Source organism: Lontra canadensis, unplaced genomic scaffold, assembly GCF_010015895.1.
Source record: "Lontra canadensis isolate GAN:19392208 unplaced genomic scaffold, GSC_riverotter_1.0 scaffold51, whole genome shotgun sequence".
NCBI classification, from domain to species: Eukaryota; Metazoa; Chordata; class Mammalia; order Carnivora; family Mustelidae; genus Lontra; species Lontra canadensis.
Window position 1 is genome coordinate 5,728,778 of NW_022631045.1, and position 22,837 is coordinate 5,751,614.

At 43.0% G+C, this 22,837-nt stretch overlaps 1 protein-coding gene across 3 annotated transcripts in view; it reads left to right on the top strand.

Moving 5' to 3' along the window:
- The first annotated feature begins 3,211 nt into the window (after nucleotides 1–3,211).
- TNFSF11 (TNF superfamily member 11) overlaps nucleotides 3,212–22,837 on the top strand; it is a 42,736-nt gene continuing 23,110 nt past the window's right edge. For 2 of the 3 annotated variants that reach the window (XM_032873957.1, XM_032873956.1), the window contains exons 1-2: nucleotides 3,212–3,718; nucleotides 10,560–10,727. In XM_032873957.1, the coding sequence (XP_032729848.1) occupies nucleotides 3,488–3,718; nucleotides 10,560–10,727 (399 nt within the window). In that variant the 5' untranslated portion in view covers nucleotides 3,212–3,487. Of the gene's footprint in view, nucleotides 3,719–4,282; nucleotides 4,438–10,559; nucleotides 10,728–22,837 lie in introns of those variants that run through there. The other variant, XM_032873958.1, reaches the window with a different exon arrangement.

The following is a 22,837-nucleotide window of genomic DNA, read 5'->3' on the forward strand; positions in this document are numbered from 1 at the left end:
TCCTCTCCTCTCAGCCCATAGGTTCCAATTGGGTTAACTCAATCCCTTGGCTCAAGGGAAAGGCATCTGATGAAGGTCTGTGTCCAACCATGCCTGAATCTAGACCTAATGCTACATTTTTCAACTACATGCACCAATAAATCATCCCTTGACTCCAAAGGATTTTCATCTTAATACACCAGGGTACCAGGAAATGCAGCATGAAAAATGTTGATCTAGTTGTGTTGAATGTAGCTGAGTATTGTCATAAACTTGAAACTTCAATAGTGTTTTTGGTCTTGACATCTCTTAATACCTTAGTTCACTAGGGCTCTGACTTAATTATTTTGTAACTTAATAACAAAGTAACTACTTAATTGATGTATTAAGGTAATAATAAATCTATATATGAATTCACAGTAAGTAAGACAGATATGTTCAATTGGGAAGATGTATTAAACGAAGAATTATAATAGCATAATGATTCTCTGCCTAAGATAGACCCCTGGTCACTCTCTCCCTCAGTAGCTACTATTCAGGGATTAGTTTTAATCATTATCTTTGCCTAGGAAGTCTGTTCTGACTCTTGATAATAGGTTGGCACCGCCCCCCACCGCCATAACTAAAATGTTTTCATCATTCTTGCACTTTGGCTTTGGAACCCTCATCATAGTTTTAGTTAATTATTTGATGATTTATTTGATATGTTTCCTTCCCACCAGACTGTAAGCTGCCTGCTTATCTTGATCACTGTGTCATTAGGTGTATGGTGGGTTTCCAGGAATGTATCTGTGAGTGAGTGTATGAGTGTCATGACAGGAGGAGTTAAGGGTGCTGTGGGGGCATAAAACAGAAGGAGCCCACCCAGGTCAGGGGCATGGAGAGGACTCCTGGAGCAATGATACTGGAGCAGAAAGAGGGAGGATGAGTAGTGGAGAGAAGGGAGACACACCACAGTGAAGGGCAATATTCGAAGCTGATATAGAACAGGAGTCTTGAGCCAGATTGTGAAGGACCATTGGAAGTGTGTATCTCAAGAGTTTAGGCTTTATACCAATGACACTTGGAAGCCATTAGAGGGTTGGAAGTAGGGAAATTATATTTATTTTTGCTTTAAAAGGGAATCCCATTCAGTGTGTGCAGATATGCTGAGAGGCGAGCAAGTCTGGAGGAAGTAGGACCAGTTAGGTAACATGATTAATTAGGAAAACAAAACAGAACAATGTGGCTTAGACTGGGGTGGTGGCAGAGACTCCATCAATCATATTTTTACTTGACGCATATTTACTGTGCACCTACTATATACCAGGCAACATTCTAGGACATGGGGATATAGAGATGAATAGTACAGATAAAGTTCTTGAGCATGTGGGGTTTATGTATTGATTAAGATGTGGAATGCTGACAAATGAACAAGCAAATAAAGAGGCTGGAAAGGTTCATTACCTTCAAAGAAGCAACAAGGGGAATGTCATTAATTTCCAATCCAGTTTATGCATGCCAGAATACAATGAGATGGAATCTTTAGGGTACTAAAGGAACGTAAGTCCCAAGCAGTAAGAATATCACATGAAGAATTCTGTACAAATATAACGTGTGTCTAATATATGAAGCTGCTGTGTCAAACATACCCGAACATGATTCAGAGATTGAGGGTCCCTCATGTCATCTGAGGATCATGATGGCAAGGAATAAAAACGTGTAAAACACTGGAAAAAAATCGAAGGGATTACAGAGAGGTCATGTGGCTTTAGTTGTCGTTGTTGTTATTATTATTACTGTTACTATTATTTGAGAGAGAGCGTGTGCGCATGCACTTGCCCGAGGAAGGAGGAGGAGCAGAGAGAGAGGGAGAGGGAGAGAATCCCAAGCAGGCTCCACTCTGAATGCAGAGCCCGACACAAGGCTTGGTCTCAGGGCCCTGAGATCATGACCTGAGCTGAAATTAAGGAGCCACCCATAAGCCCCTTTTAATGCACTTTAAATTTCACTGATCCTAATAAAGATTTACCAAAAAGTTGAAATACAGAATTATTTTTCAAAAGAAGAATAAAAAGGAAAAAGAGGAGGAAAAATAACATCTTATCCTCAAAGTTAACAAACAAAAAGCAGGGAAGAGGCCCAGGTCTGCATGGAGTAGAAGAATAATGTTAATTATTTACACTGGAGTTTGAAAACTTTTTTCCCTTCTTTTCCTACCAAACTTGTTATACATACACATATAAATGCTAAAAGCATTTTTAAGAAAATTTGAACAATTTCATTTGTACAGATGCTTTTAAAATTCCAACCCAGTTTCTCTTCTTCAACATGTGCTGTGTTCGAAGTGTTCACCTGAGTGCACGAGCTTTACTAACCCAGGGTTGTGTCACTTGTGAGAAATCTTGCCTGGAGAAGGGCCCACTAGAGAAGGATGCAGAAAGAGAAAATAGGGTTTCTAAAAACCCGTGAAAGTTTTCTTTAGGGATGAACTAACATGTCACTTACACTTTCAAACTTGTGGAACATTCCTCTTCCTCCATTCACAGTTATGAGCTCTCCTGGGGCTCCCTACATCTTGGTGCACACCCCTCTTATCTTTAGGATACTGAAGGAAAACCACCGTCAGGCAGTAGGAATGGCATGTGATGAACCCTGTCGGAATGTAATAGATGGTCCTATATAGGAAGCTACTGGAGCCTACCCTGCTCTCTGTACTGCTTCCTTTTCCTAGCTCAGAGTTGGCGCCTACAGGTTCTCTGCTCCCACATTCAAAACTGCCCTACTCAAAGCCACTTTGAGGGTGCAGAAAAAGGGATTTGGTGCAGGAGTTCTGGTTTTCTAAGGTTGCCAAGATAATTTGGAACCTATATTTAGAGTCATGATAGAGGCTGCACCCTCAGGATACCGGGATATTCCTGGCTGAATTTCTTTCGGGGTGATGGAGAGGAGGAAGAGATCCCCAAGAGATCACCAAGTCCAGCTTTCTTAATTCTATAGGAGAAACTGAAGCTCTGGGAGGAGGCTGACTGTATCCTAATCCTTAGGATAAGGATAAGGATAAGGATAAGGATAAGCTTTATCCTTATACCGAGGCCCCTCTGCATCTCCCCCCCGGCCCATCCCTTGGCAGCTCAGGATGAGCTAGTGGCGTCTGGCTCCGCTAGAACAACCCACGGCCCTCTCCTCTGAGAGCGCTGGTGGGGAGGAGGCCATTCAGTGAGAGTAAGAACTCGAGGGAGGAGAAAGGAAGGAAGGGGAGCCAGAGGTGGGAGTGGAAGAGGCAGCCTCGCCCGGGGCTGATTGGCTCCCGAGGCCAGCCCTCGCCCGCGGTTTATAAGAGTTGGGGTAGCCGGGCGCCCTGCCCGCTCGCCCGCGCGCCCCCCGAGCTGCGCCCGGCTCGAGCGCCCCACGTCGAGGCCCGCCTGGCCCCGCGCCGGCTCCGCGCGTCTTTGGAGTTGGTGGCGGGCAGAGGCAAGGGAGGGCGCCAGCCAGGGAGGCGAGCGCCGCAGCCAGCCGGCCAAGCGCCATGCGCCGCGCCAGCCGAGACTACACCAAGTACCTGCGCGGCTCGGAGGAGATGGGCAGCGGCGGCTCGGGCACCCCGCACGAGGGCCCCCTGCACGCGCCCCCGCCGCCCACGCCGCCCGCGCCGCACCAGCCCGCCGCCGCCTCCCGCTCCATGTTCGTGGCCTTCCTGGGGCTGGGGCTGGGCCAGGTGGTCTGCAGCGTCGCCCTGTTCCTCTACTTCAGAGCTCAGGTGAGTGCCCGCCTCCCCGGAGGTCCGCCCACCTCATCCCTCCCGCGCCTTCGGGAAACGGAGTCTGGACGCCGGGCTCGGCTCCCCCGATCTTGCATATGCCGGAGGGGAAAGTGACTCCAAAGAGGGTGCGTCCGACTCGGGGACAGCCCGGCGCGGGCCCCGGCGCGCTCGCCTCTGCTGTCCGCTCCCGCCTCTGCCCCGCAGCGGAGCGGGAGGCTGGGCTCGCCCGGCCTGTTGCGTTTGAATTTCCCCCGCGGCGCAGCATTGGCCGCTCACCTCTAATGGATGATTGCACGCTCCCCCTACAAACCCTTCCATTTCTAATTTGGAGCTAAGAAGGAACTGAACATCCACTTAAGGAAAAAATCGAGAGTTTAGGCGGCGACCCTTTCCCTTCTGGCCCACCACCCGGAGAGGGTTTGGTCCTGGGGCTGGCTGCTTTGCAGGGGTATGTGTGGTGGTGGTGGCGCTGGCGGGGGGCTCCGGGCTGCGGCGCTGGAGGGAAGGCAGCCCCTGAAGCAACCGGTGGTGATGTCCAAGGCGCCAGATGGGCCGAGTGACACAGCGTGGCCAGAGCAGCCTGGTTGTGGGTCAGGGGTGCAAGAAGAGGGAAGGACCCTGTGCCGTCCCACTGAGGTGGGCGGAAGAAGGAAGCAAGGTGTGTGTGATGGTGGTGAAGTTCTCACCCCTGACACAGCCTCGCTGCCATCTAGCAAGTAAGTAAACTGCTAAAAGATGAGAAAGAGAGCTGGGAAACTGCAGGGAAAGATAGTAGAAAGGAAGGGGTAAATCTGTAATATTATGCTTTCTGGTGGTTTATGCTCTTGTGTTTTCTTGGAAATTGCAGTGCAGTTGGTTGGATTCATTCAAATGTTCTTGTCTGGTGCTGTGAACTCTTTCTCAGAGGAAGTGGAGGGCTGACTGTGCAAAAAAAAAAAAAAATTTTTTTTTTTTTTTATGGGAAAAGAGAGTTGGGTTTGGACTCCATTGGTTTTCAGATTCAAAGGTGATTACTAAACCAAATTGGATGCATCAAAACATAGCATTGCTTGGATTGTATGGGTTTTTGACATGTGCCAGAGTCTTGAACTCCATTACTTGTAATCATAGGCTTTTTGTTAAATATTCATTATCCACTGTTTTGTGTTTTTAATAGAGCAAGTCTGATTACCTACTTCTTAAAAAGGTAGAAATACTATGAGCAATACTTTAGGACATTTGTATTTGCATCTTAATTAAAATAATCTCTATTTACTGAGATTTTTTTCTTAAAAAAAAAAAAACTTTTGTAACAAAGACTACACACATCTATATGAAAGTGATGAAATGTTTTTCTTTCATCAGAGGATGCTGCCGTCAGGAATGAGTGGTTCACCCATGTTCCCACCAAGTTTTCTCCTCCCATGTACAGTCTGTATATACTGAGGGTCTACACTACAGATGAGACTATTAAGTGCTATGGGATGTGAGTTAAGGATCATGAACTCAACATACAATGTCTACCTATTATGTGCATTGCACAGTGCTAGGTAATGGAGGGACCTATAACAAAAGACGTAAAATTCTTAAACAGGAGAGCAGCATTCAAAAAAAGGACAGACGATATAAGTGTTCTCTACTCCTTTTTTCTTTTCTAACACCTTAGGGATATGACATTTTGTAGCAGTGATAGTAAAGTAAGTGTTCGGCAGCGAAAGAGCAGTGGGGAATGAATGAGCTCTAGGGAAGATAAACAGCTTAGATTGGTGGGAACCATGGAAACGGGTGTGGCCATGTAGAAAAAGAGTGGTGTGCTGGGCTCTTAGGACAGATGTTCTGCTTCTCCAGGGCATTATTCATGGTCTGGTAGGCTCGAGGGGGCTGTCTGATGATCACTTACCATAATTTAACCATCTTGACATTACATGACTAGTAGTGAAGTGCTCAACACTTCTTTCCAAACTAAACGGGCCAATTAGTAAGCCTACCTGGAAAATTCTCATTTACAGATTTTTTAAAAAATTATTTATTTATTTATTTGACAGAAATCACAAGTAGGCAGAGAGGCAGGCAGAGAGAGAGGAAGGGAAGCAGGCTCCCTGCTGAGCAGAGAGCTCACTGCAGGGCTCCATCTCAGGACTCTGGGATCATGACCTGAGCGAAGGCAGAGGCTTTAACCCACTGAGCCACCCAGGCGCCCCCATTTACAGATTTAATGTCATCAGATTTTACAGATACAGTCATGGGTTTCTCTAAGGCTTATGCCAAGTATATTAGCCATGACTCCTGAAACCCGTTTTTGTGCTGAATTTTAAAAGGGGTGTCTTCTTTAGGGAAGAAGTAATATCGGGAGCAGTGTGTTCATTGGAAGACACATAATGAGGCTGCATTTTACTGAGTATATAGTATCTACCTTTGATACTTAAAGGAGTCCTAATCATTTACAGATAACTTCTGAAGTAGGTACAAGTGAAATGCTATAATGTCTGGAATTTGTTTCAAAATAATAGGTGGGGAGGGTTTGGGGTTGGGAAGTGCTTGCTTATAGATGAAACAGGATTGGCCATGGGTTGATAATTGTTGAAGCTTGGTGATAGGTTTGTGGGAGTTCATTCTACAGTTCTTTCTAGTTTTATGTATGCCTTTCAAAGTTCTTCTACCTAAGAGAATACACTCATTTTGAGCCATCACTAATGTAACATCTTTACTCATATCAACTCCTTTAGATTAGAACTTGGTACCAAATAAGAGTTTTTTTTGTTTTTGTTTTTTTTTTTAGTTCCACTAAAGTTGTATCAACTACTTGGGGTTCCTGAATGCATCTAAATTAGAGTAAAATCATTTAAGATCAAGTAATATGTTTGCAGTTTATAGTAAACAAACGAGAAAAAGGAGGCTGTTTTATTGTTTTTGTTTGGGGGGGCGTTGCTATGTAATTCTTCAAGAAAAAAAAAACAGTTTATTTAGTTTTATATGCATTTAGAAGAATGTCCAGGATAGTGTAAAAATTGCAGTGACTTTAAAAAATGTTTCCCCTTCTCAACTCCTGTTTGAGTAGTTAAAAATGAATCAGCCTCTTGAATGTTTGCAGATCGCCTGTGCCCAGATTGAAAAGAAAAAAAAGTACTAGATCTAAAGTAGATTGGCTTTTCCTCCACCAACCTTGCCAAAGAAAAAAATAGCATGCGGTCTGTGCTATATATTTACCACATAGTATTCATACTTTGGTTTGCAAAGAAGAAGGAAAAAAACCTTCCAAAATGTTGCTTGTAAAATGTATGCGTATGTGTTCTCTCTTTCTTTTCTTTTTAACATCCATATAACCATATTCAAAGTTTGGAGTTTAGCTACATGATAAGGTTTTCAGAAAATTCAATCTCTGTTGCCCTTTGAACTCCTTCCTCTAAACCCCGAGTATGCACACCAACCTCCCTGGCTGTTTGTTCCCCAAACCAGAGAGCAGTCACTACTTCGACTCTGATGTGCAGGCTGCCTGTTTGAGAAAACAGATAACCAAGTAGCACAAATGTCAAGCATCCTGTCTCATTTAACCCTACACATGATTACATTTCAAGGAAGTTTTTTTTGTTTTAAAGACTTTCATTTAGTATGAACTGCATCATCTGATAAATGCCTTTTTAAAGTCTTTTAAATCAGATATTCAAGGTTTATAGATGTTCAGACATTTCTAGGTACAATGAATTCATTTGTAACTAAGTTTACAGTGAAATTTTTTTTTTTTTTTTTGATGAGCTGCTTCGTTTCTCTGTTGAGTACAGTAAGTTCAAGGATGGAAGAATTGCCTGTTTTGCTCACTGTATCATTGGCAGCATCAAGCCCAGGGCCTGGCATGTTCAATTTACTGAAGAAACTTTTCAAATGATTTACAACACTAGAAATTTGCAATGTGGAAGTTATCTAATGAGTAGCTAAACTAGACTAAAAAGTAGCGTATTTTTCAGTCATGCGAACTCCCTTTCCGGGCTCTGGTGTCTGGAGAGAGGGTGTGGGACAGGAGAGCCCTTGGTTCAGCCACTGGACCAGCACTATGGAATGCCGCACATCTTGCCCTGGGGTCTTCCCAGCATGGAGATGACCAGAGCAGAGTCCCCCCACCCCCTCACTGTGTGTGGTCTGCTGGTTTCCACTCCTCAACTCCTCTCTTTTCTCCTGGTCTCCACTTTTGGGAAGGGGGAGCTACAAGACACTGGAGCAAGAAAGATGTTTGGTTGCAGGTTAACAAGACATTTGTAACAAATGGCTTTTAAGTAAACAAAATAAATTACTTTATTGAAATTAACGATGCCATGCTTTCATGATTTCTTTTGGGAAAACAATTGATGATTTTTATATTTGTTTTAGTTCTCATGTTACCTTCCTAAACAATGGTTCTCATTTGAAGCCCTTGGCTAGAGAGATTTTGTTGGCGCCTGCCCTCAGGGATGTGGGTTCTGTTGGCCGGAGGTGGCATCTGGGTATGGAGACTTTTTAAGAGAGAGGGGACAAAATCTTTGTGTTACATTTCTTTGCATCAGATCATTAGTCATCATGATTGTCACAAGATTTTTGTACTAACTGCTATTATTAACTAAAAAAATTAAAATTGTTTTTCAAGGAAATTTCAAGACATTTTACTAGCAGAAAATCTCTATTTGTACCTTTGATATTTGAAGGCATTTCTTCTCAAACTTTCATGTACATAGAGAGGACCAGGGATATAGTTAGGATGCAGATTCCCAAGCAGCATGCCAGAGACCTGCCTTTCCAAGACTCTAGTGCAGAGTCTGCATTTCCAAGGAGCTCCAGGTGAGCCTGTGAAGCTACAAGTACTCAGACTGTACTTCGAGTAGCGACAACATGGTGGACAACACTGCTTCTGGTTAATGGCCCTTAGTCTGTCAGCAGGCCTGGAGTTCAACCAATTTCAGGGTCCCCAGGCATTTCCCTCCAATCTCCGCATTGTTCCTGTAGCTCAGAAATTTCTGGTGGTGAGCCAACTGAGGACTTGGCATGATTCTTCCTTCTTGAGGTCTGAACCCTGTGACCCTTCATATCAGCTGCCCAGGCTGCTCTGATTTTGTGGGAAAGTTAGTGGCTTAAGTGAGCTTTAAAAAAAAAAAAAAGTGTGATTAAAAAATCTTTCCTAATATAAAAACTCACATGTTCTGATTTATGCTGATTATTTTAAAGAAAATATGAAAAATAAATACAGATTGCAAATAGTTTTGCTTTGTGAAGGACACCTCTCTCATATGCAAGACTGAAATAAGAGAATCTGTATTAGCGGGCGCACATTTGTTGAAAGGTTATCATTCATTTTGAGAATCTCAGATATGGATAGAGTACTTACAAGTTTATTTCTGATGGTTGGTTAATAAACCTGTGCATCTTTTTGATTACTTTTACTAAGATAAACCAGGAACTGAGAGAGCTGGTATTAATTCACTGAACTTATATTATAAACTTCTACAATTGTTCCTTTCTTCATCTGGTTTGTACCTAGTAATGAGCAAACACACATGAAGTACCTTGAATTTTTTAAAGAAGATGACAATCAGTTAAACAATTATTATTAAGACAATTGAGAGTTAATTATCTCTATCCTTTACTTGGCAGTTGAAACTGCTACAGGGGTTTGTCAGAACCCCGGGAGGACGGGGAAGACAATTTCAAGAATAGTACTTAAAAAGATGTGTATGCACGGGCGCCTGGGTGGCTCATTGGGTTAATAAGCCTCTGCCTTTGGCTCAGGTCATGATCCCAGGGTCTTGGGATGGAGCTCCGCATCATCGCATCGGGCTCTCTGCTCAGCAGGGAGCCTGCTTCCTCCTCTCTCTCTCTGCCTACCTCTCTTCCTACTTGTGATCTCTGTCTGTCAAATAAATAAATAAAATCTTAAAAAAAAAAAAAAGATGTGTATGCAGACAACTAGCTAACAACTCAATGGGGATATTTTGGGTAGAACAATCCCTGACATTAGAGGAATTTTCACCACCCCCCCCACCAGTATCTGTCCATACAGCCTGCTCACCCCATGCAGCCCACTATCACCCCCGATAGACGTCCCACACCAGGTTAAGAAACACGGATGAGAGTTTCAACAAAAAGGGAATTTAGGTTTTTGGGGCTCCCTAAAGAAGGGAGGGAGAAATGGATTTCTCCCTCCCTTCTTTGGTTAATTAAAATATACATTGATTAAGAAAAAAACACCAGGGGCGCCTGGGTGGCTCAGTGGGTTAAGCCTCTGCCTTCAGCTCAGGTCATGATCTCAGGGTCCTGGGATCGAGCCCTACATCGGGGTCTCGGCTCAGTGGGGAGCCTGCTTCTCCTCTCTCTCTGCCTGCTTCTCTGCTTACTTGTGATCTCTCTCTCTGTCAAATAAATAAATAAAATATTGGGAAAAAAAAAAAAAAAGGCCAGACAAACATGGTGGCTAACGATGGTGTTTATTTCACCTGGTTTTGTAGGCTTCATGCTTTGAGTATCCACGTGAGTTTCATCACCCTATCTAGCATGCTGGGTATGACTTAAAGAGAAAAAGCTTTCTCTACCTGCACTGGCCCCATGTGATTATCCTCAACCCTCCTCCCCCCATGAGAATTACACATTGGCAGACAATTTTTATCATTTCCTCACAATTCACACGTATACACTTGTGTTGTGAATCATCGCTATTCATCAAAATGAATTAGAAGTCAATGTTTCACCAACATGAGGGTAATTGTACTCACTATTAATTGTTGAAGACATAAAGATTCTTGCAAGAATGAATTTTTTTGTCCTTAAGTCAGTCACACTTTATTAAATAGCAGAATGATCAATGATAATTACTCTACGTTCTGACTTTTTTTTTCCTCAGATGGATCCTAACAGAATATCTGAAGATGACACTCACTGCATTAATAGAATTTTCAAACTCCACGAAAACCCAGATTTGCAAGACACAACTCTGGAGAGTCAAGACACAAAATTAATACCTGATTCGTGTAAGAGCATTAAACAGGCCTTCCGAGCAGCTGTACAAAAGGTGAGTCCACATGGGGATATAAGTCAAGGGCCACAGTGACCCTGCTAATACCAAAAATTAATACTGGCTGAGTGTTGTTGACTCTGTTCTTTTTCATTTTAATAATTTGTAAGCGAGATACAGAGAATTTTTGTAAGAGATTAGTAGAATTCTTTTGAAGTTGGTAGTGGCTTATTAGGGGGACCAGGGACTTTCATGCACATATTCTTGGCAGAAGATTTTTTTTCTTTTTCTTATTTGTTAAGAGGAGTCCTTTAAATTCATACAGTGAAGGAGGACAAAGATAGTTTGTGGTATTCACTGGGTCAGTTTGCTGGTGTGAATTGCCTGCCCTAGAAACCATTCCCTCAGTTTATAGGACTCACAGCTATTTCCTTGACATTTGGTTTTGTAAAGGTGGGATCTCCTATTCCACATGTGTTGGTCCAGGACCCTGTTAAGAATAATTGTAACTGGTCCGTTGTCATCGCCCGTGGTGAGGAGGTAAGCAAGCAGAGCAGGAAGTTATGTGGTGGGCAAGGTGGAGATTCTGTGTCCATCTTCTCATTTTCCATGGGAGCTGAGTGAGAAGGGAGGAGATGGGGATGGGGGACACTGGTGACTTCTCTTACACCGACAGCTCCAAGTGAGAAACACTGCAATTAATAACCGTGTGTTCTGCTTTTCTGAATAACATCACTTGAGAATTTGGCAGCTGTAGAATTATTTTCCTTACTGACTCCACCAAAAGCTGGGTAGAACCCTGTGACTCCAGTGCATGTCTGCTCACACACATTGTGTGTGAATTCTTGTATCGACCCTTTTATCCCAGCCCCTAGTTTGCAACTCCCTGGGCTATCTCTGATCATCTTAGGGTAAATCCTAAAGTTGTCAAACTCCTTAAATCTAAATTGCATTTTAATTCAGTTTATTTTTTAAAAATCTGCAGATAATAATAGCATCTTTTTTTTTTAAAGGGTATGTGACAGAGGTAGAGGTTGGGAGATGAAGCTGTTTTGTATATGAAGTTGATATTTGCTGTATTTTGTCAAATCTAAGATACCACCAATTTTCAACTTACATTAGTATTTCATGCATCACAAAAAAAGAAAGAAATGTTGACAAAAATATTAAACACAGGGGCTCCTGGGGACTTAGTTCGTTAAGCGACTGCCTTCGTCTCAGGTCACGATCCTGGGGTCCTGGGATCGAGTCCCTCATTGAGCTCCCTGCTTAGCGGGGAGTTTGTTTCTCCCTCTCCCTCTGCCTGTCTCTCTGTCTCTAATGAATAAATAAATATAATCTTAAAAAATATATTAAACATGATCATCATAGATTCTGTTTGCATCTTAATTTCAGAGTTACGGAAATATAAAAAAAATACATCAGAGAATCAATGAAATATATATTGCTCTAATATCTATAAGAGCATACTGGTTATAAATATTACATTTTTGTTATAATTTAGTATATAGGTGCTGAGCTTTATGCAGCAAATACATATTTTAAAGTGTGGGCTTAATTTGATCTTTTTATTTATTTAATATATTTATTTAATTTTTGAGCTATAAAAACAACAACTCTGCTAATCTATTCATTTTTATTCTTTTATGTTTCATTTTCATTGGTCTGCTTTCTTATCCCATCTCCCAAATACTGGGTAATCTATCTATAAACAATGATTTACATATACTAGAGATAATCTATTATTTAAAAACTGAACCCCTAATTCAGGTAATTCTGGTTAAGTAAATGACCGTCTCCTAATTTTCTGTGTCCCACATTGTACCTCCTTACAATGAAGAGATAACTTGTTAATTTCACCGGTGTCCTCGTTCTTAAAAATTGTCCTCTGGGTTTTCTTCTGGATGAGCAGGATCAGCCAAAATAATTTGAAAATTAAAAAAATATTAAGAAAAACAGATATCATTAACATTTATTTAGGGGAGTGCAAAAGTGATTCATCTGAACAGGTCAAGAGAGAAAAACATTAGCATCTCATAGATACCAAAGAAGAGAATGACAAGATTTCATATTTATTTCTGATGTTTAAAATCCATTAGAAAAACAGAACTGGATGTATTCTTGATGTTTTTCTAAACATCCCAAACAAAAAGTTAGCTAATGATGAAAAACAGAACATTTTCTTAAAGTCGGGGACACAACAAAGATGCCTAGTGTCCTCCACATTAACATTGTTCAGAATATACTAGCTAATGTAATCACACAAGGAAATAAAATAAGAAAATATGTGTACATATACATACACACATATGGAGAAGGCAAGATTTGCATACAAAGATTGCATTGTATACTGGGGTAAACTTGAAAGAACTAAAAGACTGGAAGCAACATCAATCCATTTATAAAAATTAGTAAGTAATAATCACTAGCTGTCCCCATTCCAAACAAGTAGAAAACAAATGAAAAATTCCATTCATATTTTTTAAACAGCCCTAAAAATAAACTGAACAAGGCACAGGCAAAAGCTTATGGAGATAATACTAGAAAACTCTACAGAGGCATTTACAAGGTAAAGACGTACCTATGCAAAGCCCTGATCTGTGGGAGACCAAACACCATAGAGTAGATTTTATGGGATGGGTGTGAATGTGTGTGTGCCTGTAATTTAGTACAGTATAACTTTATGTTAAATCAGTGGGTATAGTCTGAATGATTCAAATATGGCACTGGGAGGATTTGTTTACTATTTTTAAGAAGTAACAGACATGTCCTAAGTGAAAACAAAGCCCAGCTAGAGAGAGTATTGGCGGCCACTTCTCTTGCCTCAGTTTCTGCCCCTACCTGCCTGATCAGAACTTAACATCTGGTCTTTGTCCCATTTCCTTTGCACTTTCTAAGTGACCGTCTAGATAGGATGACAGACCAGTTTGTCTTTAAAATGAGCAATAACGGCAGAATTTTCACTATTTTAGGAGCATGTTGTAGACTTGGTGCCTCATTCCAAATAAGCAACACCATTATAAGAGATTCAGTACCTGGCCAGCCAAAGGAGAAAGATCTGTGGGCAGATAAGAATAATCAACTCCTCTCATTAAGGTCACACAGTTTTTGTTTTTGTTTTAAATTTTTATTATTTATTTGATAGGCAGAAATCACAAGTAGGCACAGAGGCAGGCAGAGAGAGAGGGAAACAGACTCCCTGCTGAGCAGAGAGCCTGATGTGGGGCTCAACCCCAGGACCCTGGGATCATGACCTGAGCCGAAGGCAGAGGCTTTAACTCACTGAGCCACCCAGGTGCCCCAAAGGCACACAGTTTTAATTACAGATTAGTATTATTTATTAATAATAATTAGTATTATTTATTTGCAGATTAGTATGACTCATAGGATGAGGAGAACTTTATTTTGCTAATAGCACATTGTTTTGTTGTTGAGCTGTAAGATTTTACCCATTATTCATTGGTAATAACGTTACATACAGGCAATCCTTTTCCAGGAGTAAGGAGCTGTCATGATATACCCATGTGTCTTTGGAGGTAGAAGATGTCATTTCTTTCCCCAGACAAGAGGATCTTTAGGAAGGAGACGAACGTTACCCATACCTCATCATTAGAATCAAGCCGTGTTTATTAAGCGCACTTACTGTGCTAGGCCTGTTGCCATAACTTCTCCTATATCCAAGGACTTACTCTTCTCTTACTCTTGCCTAATAGTGATTTGCCAGCTGTGTTGTCCTTTGATGAGAATTATCGGTTAATATGACATTCTCTACATCTTGCCAAAATAATCAGATTTCACATTTCTCTTGCCAATGCTGAAAATAGAATGGATGTATCTGGCATTCATAAGTAGGTCTGTATCTTAGTTTTAGTTCTAATATAGATATCGAGTGAACCCGTAAAACAAAATTACATGTGAGGTCTCAATCATTATTGAAGGATCAAACCCATCTAGTGGTAACAAATGCTAGACATAAGCACAATACTACATTATATGTGTGCAAAAGTGCTGTTTACCCAGGCTGTCTTTGGTCAGACAAGTAATGCTGTTTTTCCCCCTTTTTTGTTTGTGGCTAGGCTTTCTTGTTTTTTTTTCCCCTTTAGCACAGAACTCTGAAAGCCTCTTAGTGATCCAGCCCTACCAACCACAATTTACAAAGTCTATCATAACAGTCTATGACAATAAAGAAAACACTAGCACAAATATGGTGTCCAATTTATAAAGCAATTCTTGTTTCCAGCTTTGGCAGCCTCTCTTGCCTCTGCTAGCCTGAGGAGTGGAGTGGTGAGCTCAGGCCGAAGCTAGGGGCACTTGACCCTTAGATCTCTCGGCCAGTCTCAGTGAAAAACCATGTGTTTAGGCACTAAATATACATTCTGAGCACTCCGTGCTGTGACTCAGCATGATTTTACGATGCCCTTTTGTTGATTTCACATGGAGTACCTGTCGGTGAAAAACCCTGAAACTTACTATGGAAAGTATTTCGAAGAATGATGTGGAGGAGAGAGATTAGTGGGGGATACTCAAGATGACCCCCCAGGATGTGGGAAGGCAGCATAAAGATTTACATGTGTGTGGGTTTTTTAATATTAGCTTTTAAAATATTTTTGTGACTCTTCTATAATGTACTTAATATACAGAAATATCTTATTTAATACTTCAGTTAATAAATGTTATGCTTGGGAGCATTACAACTTTTTCCTGAAAGAACCATACAATCACAGAGGTCACAGAATGAATCTGCAAACTCCTATCAGGACAAGAACTATAGCTATTGTGCTCACACTTGAATATGTCACACGTAATGTAGTCTCAAGAATGAAGGAAAAGAACAAATAAATGATTGATGACTTATGGAGCTCTGTGAACTATTTTTAAAGAAGACTGGGTCAATCACCAACTTGTAGAGCCTGAGTGTTAGTAGCCTGGTTCTCATTCATCTGATGTCTCCACCAATGTTATGATTGATAATTATTAATATTGTAACGTGAAGCACTTAGGTCTCAGTATAGATACAAAAGTACAGATGATTTTTTTTTTAAAGGTTTTATTTATTTATTTGACAGACAGAGATCACAAGTAGGCAAAGAGGCAGGCAGAGAGAGAGGAGGAAGCAGGGTCCCCACTGAGCAGAGAGCCCGACGTGGGGCTCTATCCCAGGACCCTGGGATCATGACCTGAGCCAAAGGCAGAGGCTTTAACCCACTGAGCCACCCAGGCGCCCCAGTACAGATGATTTTCGTTGAAAGTTTTCTCCATCCAGACTTCTCCCTTTAGGCATGTTTTCCTCTGGTCTCTGCAGTTTCACTACAGAATATGAAAAGCCAAAGATGATAATGACTGCGAATAGCTATCTTTTGTTGGCATATTCTTGACTCATCATTTCCTGGACTCAGGAAGCCTCTGAGCCTCCAAAGGCTTACTGGAAAATGGGGAGTAAAACCAGAGCCATCATTATTGAACAATTAATTCTTACCTGGATTCTCGTTTTAATCCCTGGGGACCAGTAAATATTTGGTCCCATCTCCTATAGGATTGACAGTATAAATTAGAACTCTCTCCTTCTATGAAGAATGGTGTGCCCAAAGATATTCAATGAATATCTTTCAAAGATATTCAATGCTTTGATCCCTTAGGAATTAGTCACAGTCTACCTGCTGTAACAAGAGAACCCTGATTAATGAACTAAGTTAGGCAGAGTTTTTTCCTCTCCTGGGCAAGAATCCGGGGGTGAGCCGGCCAGGGTTAGCAGGGAGGCTCCTCCATTGCCAGCTGGTATCTTCCTACCTTCCATCTCTTGGCCCAAGTTGGCTTTTCCATTTGTTGCCGTTTCCAGACAGAGACAAGGGATAGAAAAGGCCAAGAGGGGTACCTGGGTGCTGAGATACCACTAGTAGCATCCTCTTGGCTAGAAGTTACTCATAAGACCACACCTGGCTGTAAGGGAGGCAGCAAAATGTTATCTCTAGGCTGAGGAGCCATTTGCACCAAGGCTTGAGGAAGGGGGTTGCCCATCACTCACTGGGAAGAGGAGAGGCTGCGTTCTGGAGGTCAGTGGCCAGTCTCCAATACTCACTAAACCCTGTTTAGGCAGGAAAGCAGGCTCACTGTACGAGCAGAGTTAACTCCATGAATACATAAGTATATGAGTAATTGGGCTGGCTAAGATTTTGTTTTCTAAGGGTTATTAAAGTGCTTCAGGATTATTTGGATTCCAGGAGAGAGAGAGAAGTTTAAAAGTGGATTTAACGGCATGCATTTTCTGAAGGAGCTTTCAAGGGTTTTTTAGATTCGCATATGGGACCTCTGAATGAACCTTGATTGTCACCTACCCAGTTTTTAGTAGGTTTTATGGATTCAAGAACATTAATTTAAAGCCAAAAAGTTTATCCGAAGAAGTGGTTGTGTTCTCCATACAGAGAGCTGATCCTTTAGAATTCTCATGTCAGTTATTACAAGGAGACTATTCCCATTTAAAAAACTGAAGTACGTAAGAAATCAACTAAAATTTGAGTAGATCTTAACTGCTTATGGAATTGTAATCATTAGCGTCGTTTCTCTAGAGTTGTTATATACCATTATCTCTCACTTGCTTTTTAGTTAAATATACACATAACAAACACAAGGGGAAAAATTAAACCCCATTCATTATCACTTTTCCTTTGTATATGCATATGTAGCCCAAGCAAGTTTCTTGTAAACCCACAAGGAAACTTGGGGTTTGGGGGCACTGGTGTTCCCAAATCAAGATGTTAGTCATGTAGTGGTTTTCCAATGGGATTTCTTCTGCGCCATAACAGTTTTGGAAACTGCAATTCAATCAACCCCAATCATATTTAGCATTTATGAAAACTGTCTTTATGGGAAAGCTGAAGTAAGACCCACAGAATTTTCCTACAAAACCAAGGCCATCTACTACTGCCTTTGGCCCAACAATAGACTGTTGGCTGTGATATGCTCAATCTTAGGAAGACCCAGGGCAAAAGGTAGGAAGGTTTGCAAGAGGGAAGTAACAGTGAGTGGCATCATCAGAGGTGGCCTTATCCGTGTGCTAGAAGCATCCCAGGATGGAAGGAAAGATATTTTGGATCAACATTCTTAAAGAGACAGAGATAAGGAAAGACATACCTGGAAGAGAGCATCTAATTGTGTGGCTGGGGATCCTGACCTACAGTTTTAGGAGTGGATAAAACTCGGGGTCCTTGGCTGGAAGGGAAGGTAGCAAAGGTGAGATTGGATTGCTCCCCACAGAGTGGCTCATCTTAGGGGAGACAGAACGTGTGGACCTGGAGAGTGATGTTCCCTAGAATGGTGTTTCCCAAACCTGCTTGATCTTAAGAATCCCTTGGGGACCTTGCTTAAAAGAATAAGCAAATAAACCAGATTGGTCACAAAAGTTTTGGTAATTCAGGAGTAGACTTTGTGATTTCAGAAACCCTCTCCGAGAAGGACTGGTCTGTCTTTAAGGAAGGCTTCAGGGTGGGAAGGAGAGAGCCCCTGGGGCCAAGGAGGTGTACGAAGCATCCTAAGAAGACGTGAGAGCCAGCAGGGTACAGGGAAGCCTTTGGTGAATTTAATGGTGGATGGGAAGGGTAGGAGCAAGGCTGTAGTATGGAAAAGTGGGTTTTGAAAGTTGCAGAGAGGTGTCTACGGCTCAGATGATGAGACGGATGTTTGTTTGAACCTTTTGAGATTCAGGGTCTGAGAGAGTTCTGATCTCACGTCGCTTCCTCATCACAAGGCTGCTGCCCTAGTCCCCAGTCTTTGCCCTTCGAGGACACTAGGTGGTGGTGGTGTTGGTGGCGGTGGTGGTAAATATGATAATGATGACTATACATCAGGGGACTCCTATTCATCCAAAGTTTTGGTGAGCTCGGAACCTCTTTCTCCCCATGCCTCTGCCTGCTTCTTATCTGCTTGAACCCTTTCATGGTGAAGGACCATACCATCATCTCCATCACCCCAACCAGAAGCCAGAAGATCATCTCACACTCTCCATCACTAACTCTTGACTTGGCTCCCATCCTGTGAACTCTGCCTCCTCACAGAACCTCCAGCTACTGCTACCTAGTCCCTACTGTTGTCACCTTAATGCAGGAGTCGCTAGCACCATTTGTTGCCTGGGTCACTACAGGTGGCCACCCCATCTATGGTCTCACTGCCTCTAGTCCATTCTCTGCACAGCTGAGTGACTTCGAAGATGCAAATCTGAACATGTCCCTTACTTTCCTGCTTAAAAATAATCCTTCGGTGGACCCCGGTAACCAACAGGATAAAGTTTGAGCTGCTGAACATATAATTGCCAGTGTATATATCTTTCATGCTCTGGAAGCCCTCATTCCAGCCTCTCTGCCTTTCCAGGCTCATTACCTTGTGTGCCATTCCATCACACACCAAGCTTGTGCCCAGTGGCCCTACCATGGTAAAATGCTAGAAGTTCTCTAACCGGTCTATGCCCTTCCCCACTCTGCTTCCCTGCTGGGACCCAAAGCACAGTGAGGGCAAAGATGATATCTCTCCTGGAAACACAGCATCTTTAGCACCCCCATAGGATGCCTGCCCTCCCCTGCCCAGCAGCCATCAGTAAACTTTGTGGAATGGATGGATGGGTGAAAGAAAGATGGGCATTCGTGTGCGGTCATTTATATGTAATTCCAGGCCTTTCCCATATCATTGATTCTCTGTCTTTCAAAATTCAGCTCCGGCATTACTTCTTAAAGGAGACCCCCACCCCCCCCCACTGATACCTGCCTGCCTGCCTACCTTTGGGTTAAAAGCTTCTCCTGTGTATGCTCAGAGCTGCTTTATTCAGTCCTGTCATGCAGGGCATCCATGGCAGGAGCTTGGTGTGGGGCTGATGCACTCAAATGTGAGCCTTCCAGGACTGGGTGATGTTTAGTTTTTCTCTCCAGTGACAGGCACGCAGTAGGTGCTCAGTGCAAGTTTGAAGAACCGGTTTAATGGGTAGTGAGCTCTGCTCATGCCTGCTCTTGGTGTCATCAGATGGCTCTCTGTCTGCTACTACCAGAAAGATTCCCAGAGGGCTGGAGGGGTCACTCCCAAGTGCGATGCTTGTCCTGCTTCTTGGAGGGGCAAGTTTCTGCCTTTGGGGCATGAACACATTAAAGGATCTTGAGGTTAGAGGACCCTAACTGGCCACCCTGCCCCTTCCTTCCTGGCCTCATTTGTCCACAATGGCTGGCCTGGTACCTCTGTTCCCCTTAGCATCGTATTCCCAGCAGTTCAATACTTTGGGGAGGGTTTGTGAGGGTTTGTGAGCCTTCTTCAGAGCCTCCAAGGCTCTGTGAATGTCAGAGCTCTGCCAGTGTAAGGGGGCATTACTGTTTCAAGTGGCAGAAGAAATCAGAGACAGGGTAAATGGCGCACCTCACGCAAGACGCACGCCGCAGTCACTCCGCCGGGCCCTTAGATTAAACTCTGTAACTGAGTACTGTAGTGCAAGACATTCTAAGATTGGGCTCTTTATGAAGACTAATATTGCTGTCATAAGGCTACTTTACGAAAACTCTAGGAGACCCTTAACTGTGGCAGAAGGTTTCTCTTTTAAACCATGAAGGTTAAATAATAAAAACTAATTTTCTCTTCCCAGCATAGCCAGCACACTGCTAGGAAAGCATCACTCGGTTCTAGGAAAACAAGGGCATGCTCTTCTTCAGCCATTTGGAGGGGAGAGTACATTCTCTGTTTGCAAAAGTGTGTCTTGTCCAATCAGATATGGACTTCTTTTGGGAGAAACGAGCCCATGCTGACTGTGCTTGGGTGGAAGGAGACAAATGCACGTCTTGGTCAAGTTCTTCATTGAGAAATTTCCAGAAGTGGTCATGGGTTGGTGGTGGCTGATTTAGTTAAGGAGGAAAACAAATTAAGAGGTTAAGAGGTGGGGAGCTGGGGGTATGGGCTGTGGATAGAATCTGTGTAGAGAAAACTTTGGGTCTGGGTGAATTCTGTGAATCAGTTTTCTTATATTAAGAAATAAAGAATTTTAGGGATCAAAATGTAGAGTTGCAAATGAATTAGTGATGGCTCTTCCTTTCAGGATTAGTGGACCCAATGCCCTATCCATGGGCTCCAACCCCTGCTGCTAGCTGGGCCCCTGGAGTCAGTCCTCCTCCCCTTGTCTCTCACCTCTCCCTGCCACCCTGGGGTGGGTAGGTGACGTTCAGGAGCTGCCCTACCTCACCACTGCTCCTCTCCTGTCCTGGTGCCCTGGAGGACAGTGTTTCAGGCTCTGCTCTACCCTTCCTGACCTGTGTTCAGCTGACAGCATGCTCAGTGGATCCCCTTCTCGAAGTTCTTCGCCTTGAGGTTATTTTAAGCCGTTACCAAGGACAGTTCGTGAAGAACTACAGGGTCCCCTCTTTATCCAGGTGCCTATAAACTGTTCCCCCATATCCTGTGGATTAGAAGGAGGGAGAAAAGTAAGGGGCCGAGACTTTTATATTAATGCTGTCCCTTTAATTGCTGCACAACACCTGGGTATCCTTTCTGTGAGTGGGTAGGCTTTCTGTCCCTTGCAAACCAAGAATACCAGGCAAATAAAAAACTTTACAAATAAAGACGAGCTACCGATAAGGCCATGTCGGTATGAAGAGGAGGGCAGGATACTTGCAGTGGGGACTGACTATAAGTAGCTCTGGGTGGCCGGCACATGGGGTGTCCCACAATGGCCTCAGGAGTCGGGTTTGGGGGCTCAGGAAGGGATAGCAAGGGAGCCTGAAGCAGAAACCTAGACACCTTGCAGGGCCTTCGAAGCCCAGGGGAGGAATGTGGACTTGCTCCTGAGGCCTGTGGACAGCTCCTGCAGAATTTGCAGAGAAGGACCATGTCCTCCGTGTGCCCCAGCAGCAATGGGTCTGTTTGAGGCCAGCAAGAGACTGGGAGAGGAGGGAGGAGGCTATTGTCATGATCCTGATGAGAAACGATGATAGCTTGAAGGAAGGCAGTTGCACTTGGTGGAGAGGAGGGGAGGGCTCTCTGCACTACTGTTTACGTGCTGGAAGTCCGCAGGACTTCTCTGCAAGAATGCGAGACTGGCTATTCATTTTCAGCAACAACCCATGTGAGGCATTCATGTGCTAACTCGGCTGATGAATACACTATTCTTGTAACTTGGTTGGAGAAGAATTACATGAAGGGTATCATTAAGATGTTAAAACGAATGCATTACATATGTTAACAAGGGTATGAACCCTGTATTATATCCGGCAAACGGGGTGTTAAATCCTTGTTCAACCAGCCAGATGTCCCTGCAGCTGCCGCGGGTACTGCAGAGGGAGGCAGACACCTGAGACCTCAGCCATGAGTGGGTGCCAGTGGTTTCCGAAGCATCTGGCTGTACAAATTGCTTCTTCTAGGCTGCGACTGACAGGTTCCAACTGACAGGCACCGCCTGGATCACACAATTCACGTCACCGCACCCAGGTGGGATTTTCAGTCTCAGAAGCTCAACCTCCAGCAACTTGACCTTTTCAGGGAATCTTTACAGCCAGGAATGTCCTCAGTGGGAGTTTCAATCCACTCCTGTCATTTCGTAAGATTATAAAACACAGCAGTCGAGCAAATAAGGCCATTTTAATAACATTCGCTCTTGAATCGGGATGCTATTGAAGTCTGGTTTGGGGCAGTGGTCCAACTGAAATTGCAAAAGCAGGCTTAACATTTGCTGTCAATGTTGAAATTACCCGGAGCAAAATTTTCATAATTCCCCAGAGGAGCTGAAAATACTCATAGGTGTTTGTATTTATTCTTATGGAGTACAATCTCTCCTAAGTGCCTTTGATTTATCAAGATTGAGCCAGTTCTGAGATGTCTCCCACCTCCCTATGTTTGGTGAAAGACCCTAAAACATTTTAGAAGATGTTCGAAAAAGCCTGTGCCGATAGACTGAAGACCCGGTCTGCACTCTTCAAATTCACCCTACCACACTCTGGGCATTGGGCTTCTTGGATGTTGAGTTCGGGAGAAGTTGAAAAGAAGCAATCCTAGAGACCACAGTTACACAATCACATCGATCTTTTGTGTGCTTTCTTTCCTGGCGGAGAAATTATGAAATCGCAACATTTTTCTATGGGTGAAATAAAAGTCGAAATAAAAAACAAAATTATATCGGTTGTTTTCTTGTCTCTTCAGATGTACTCTGACAGCAA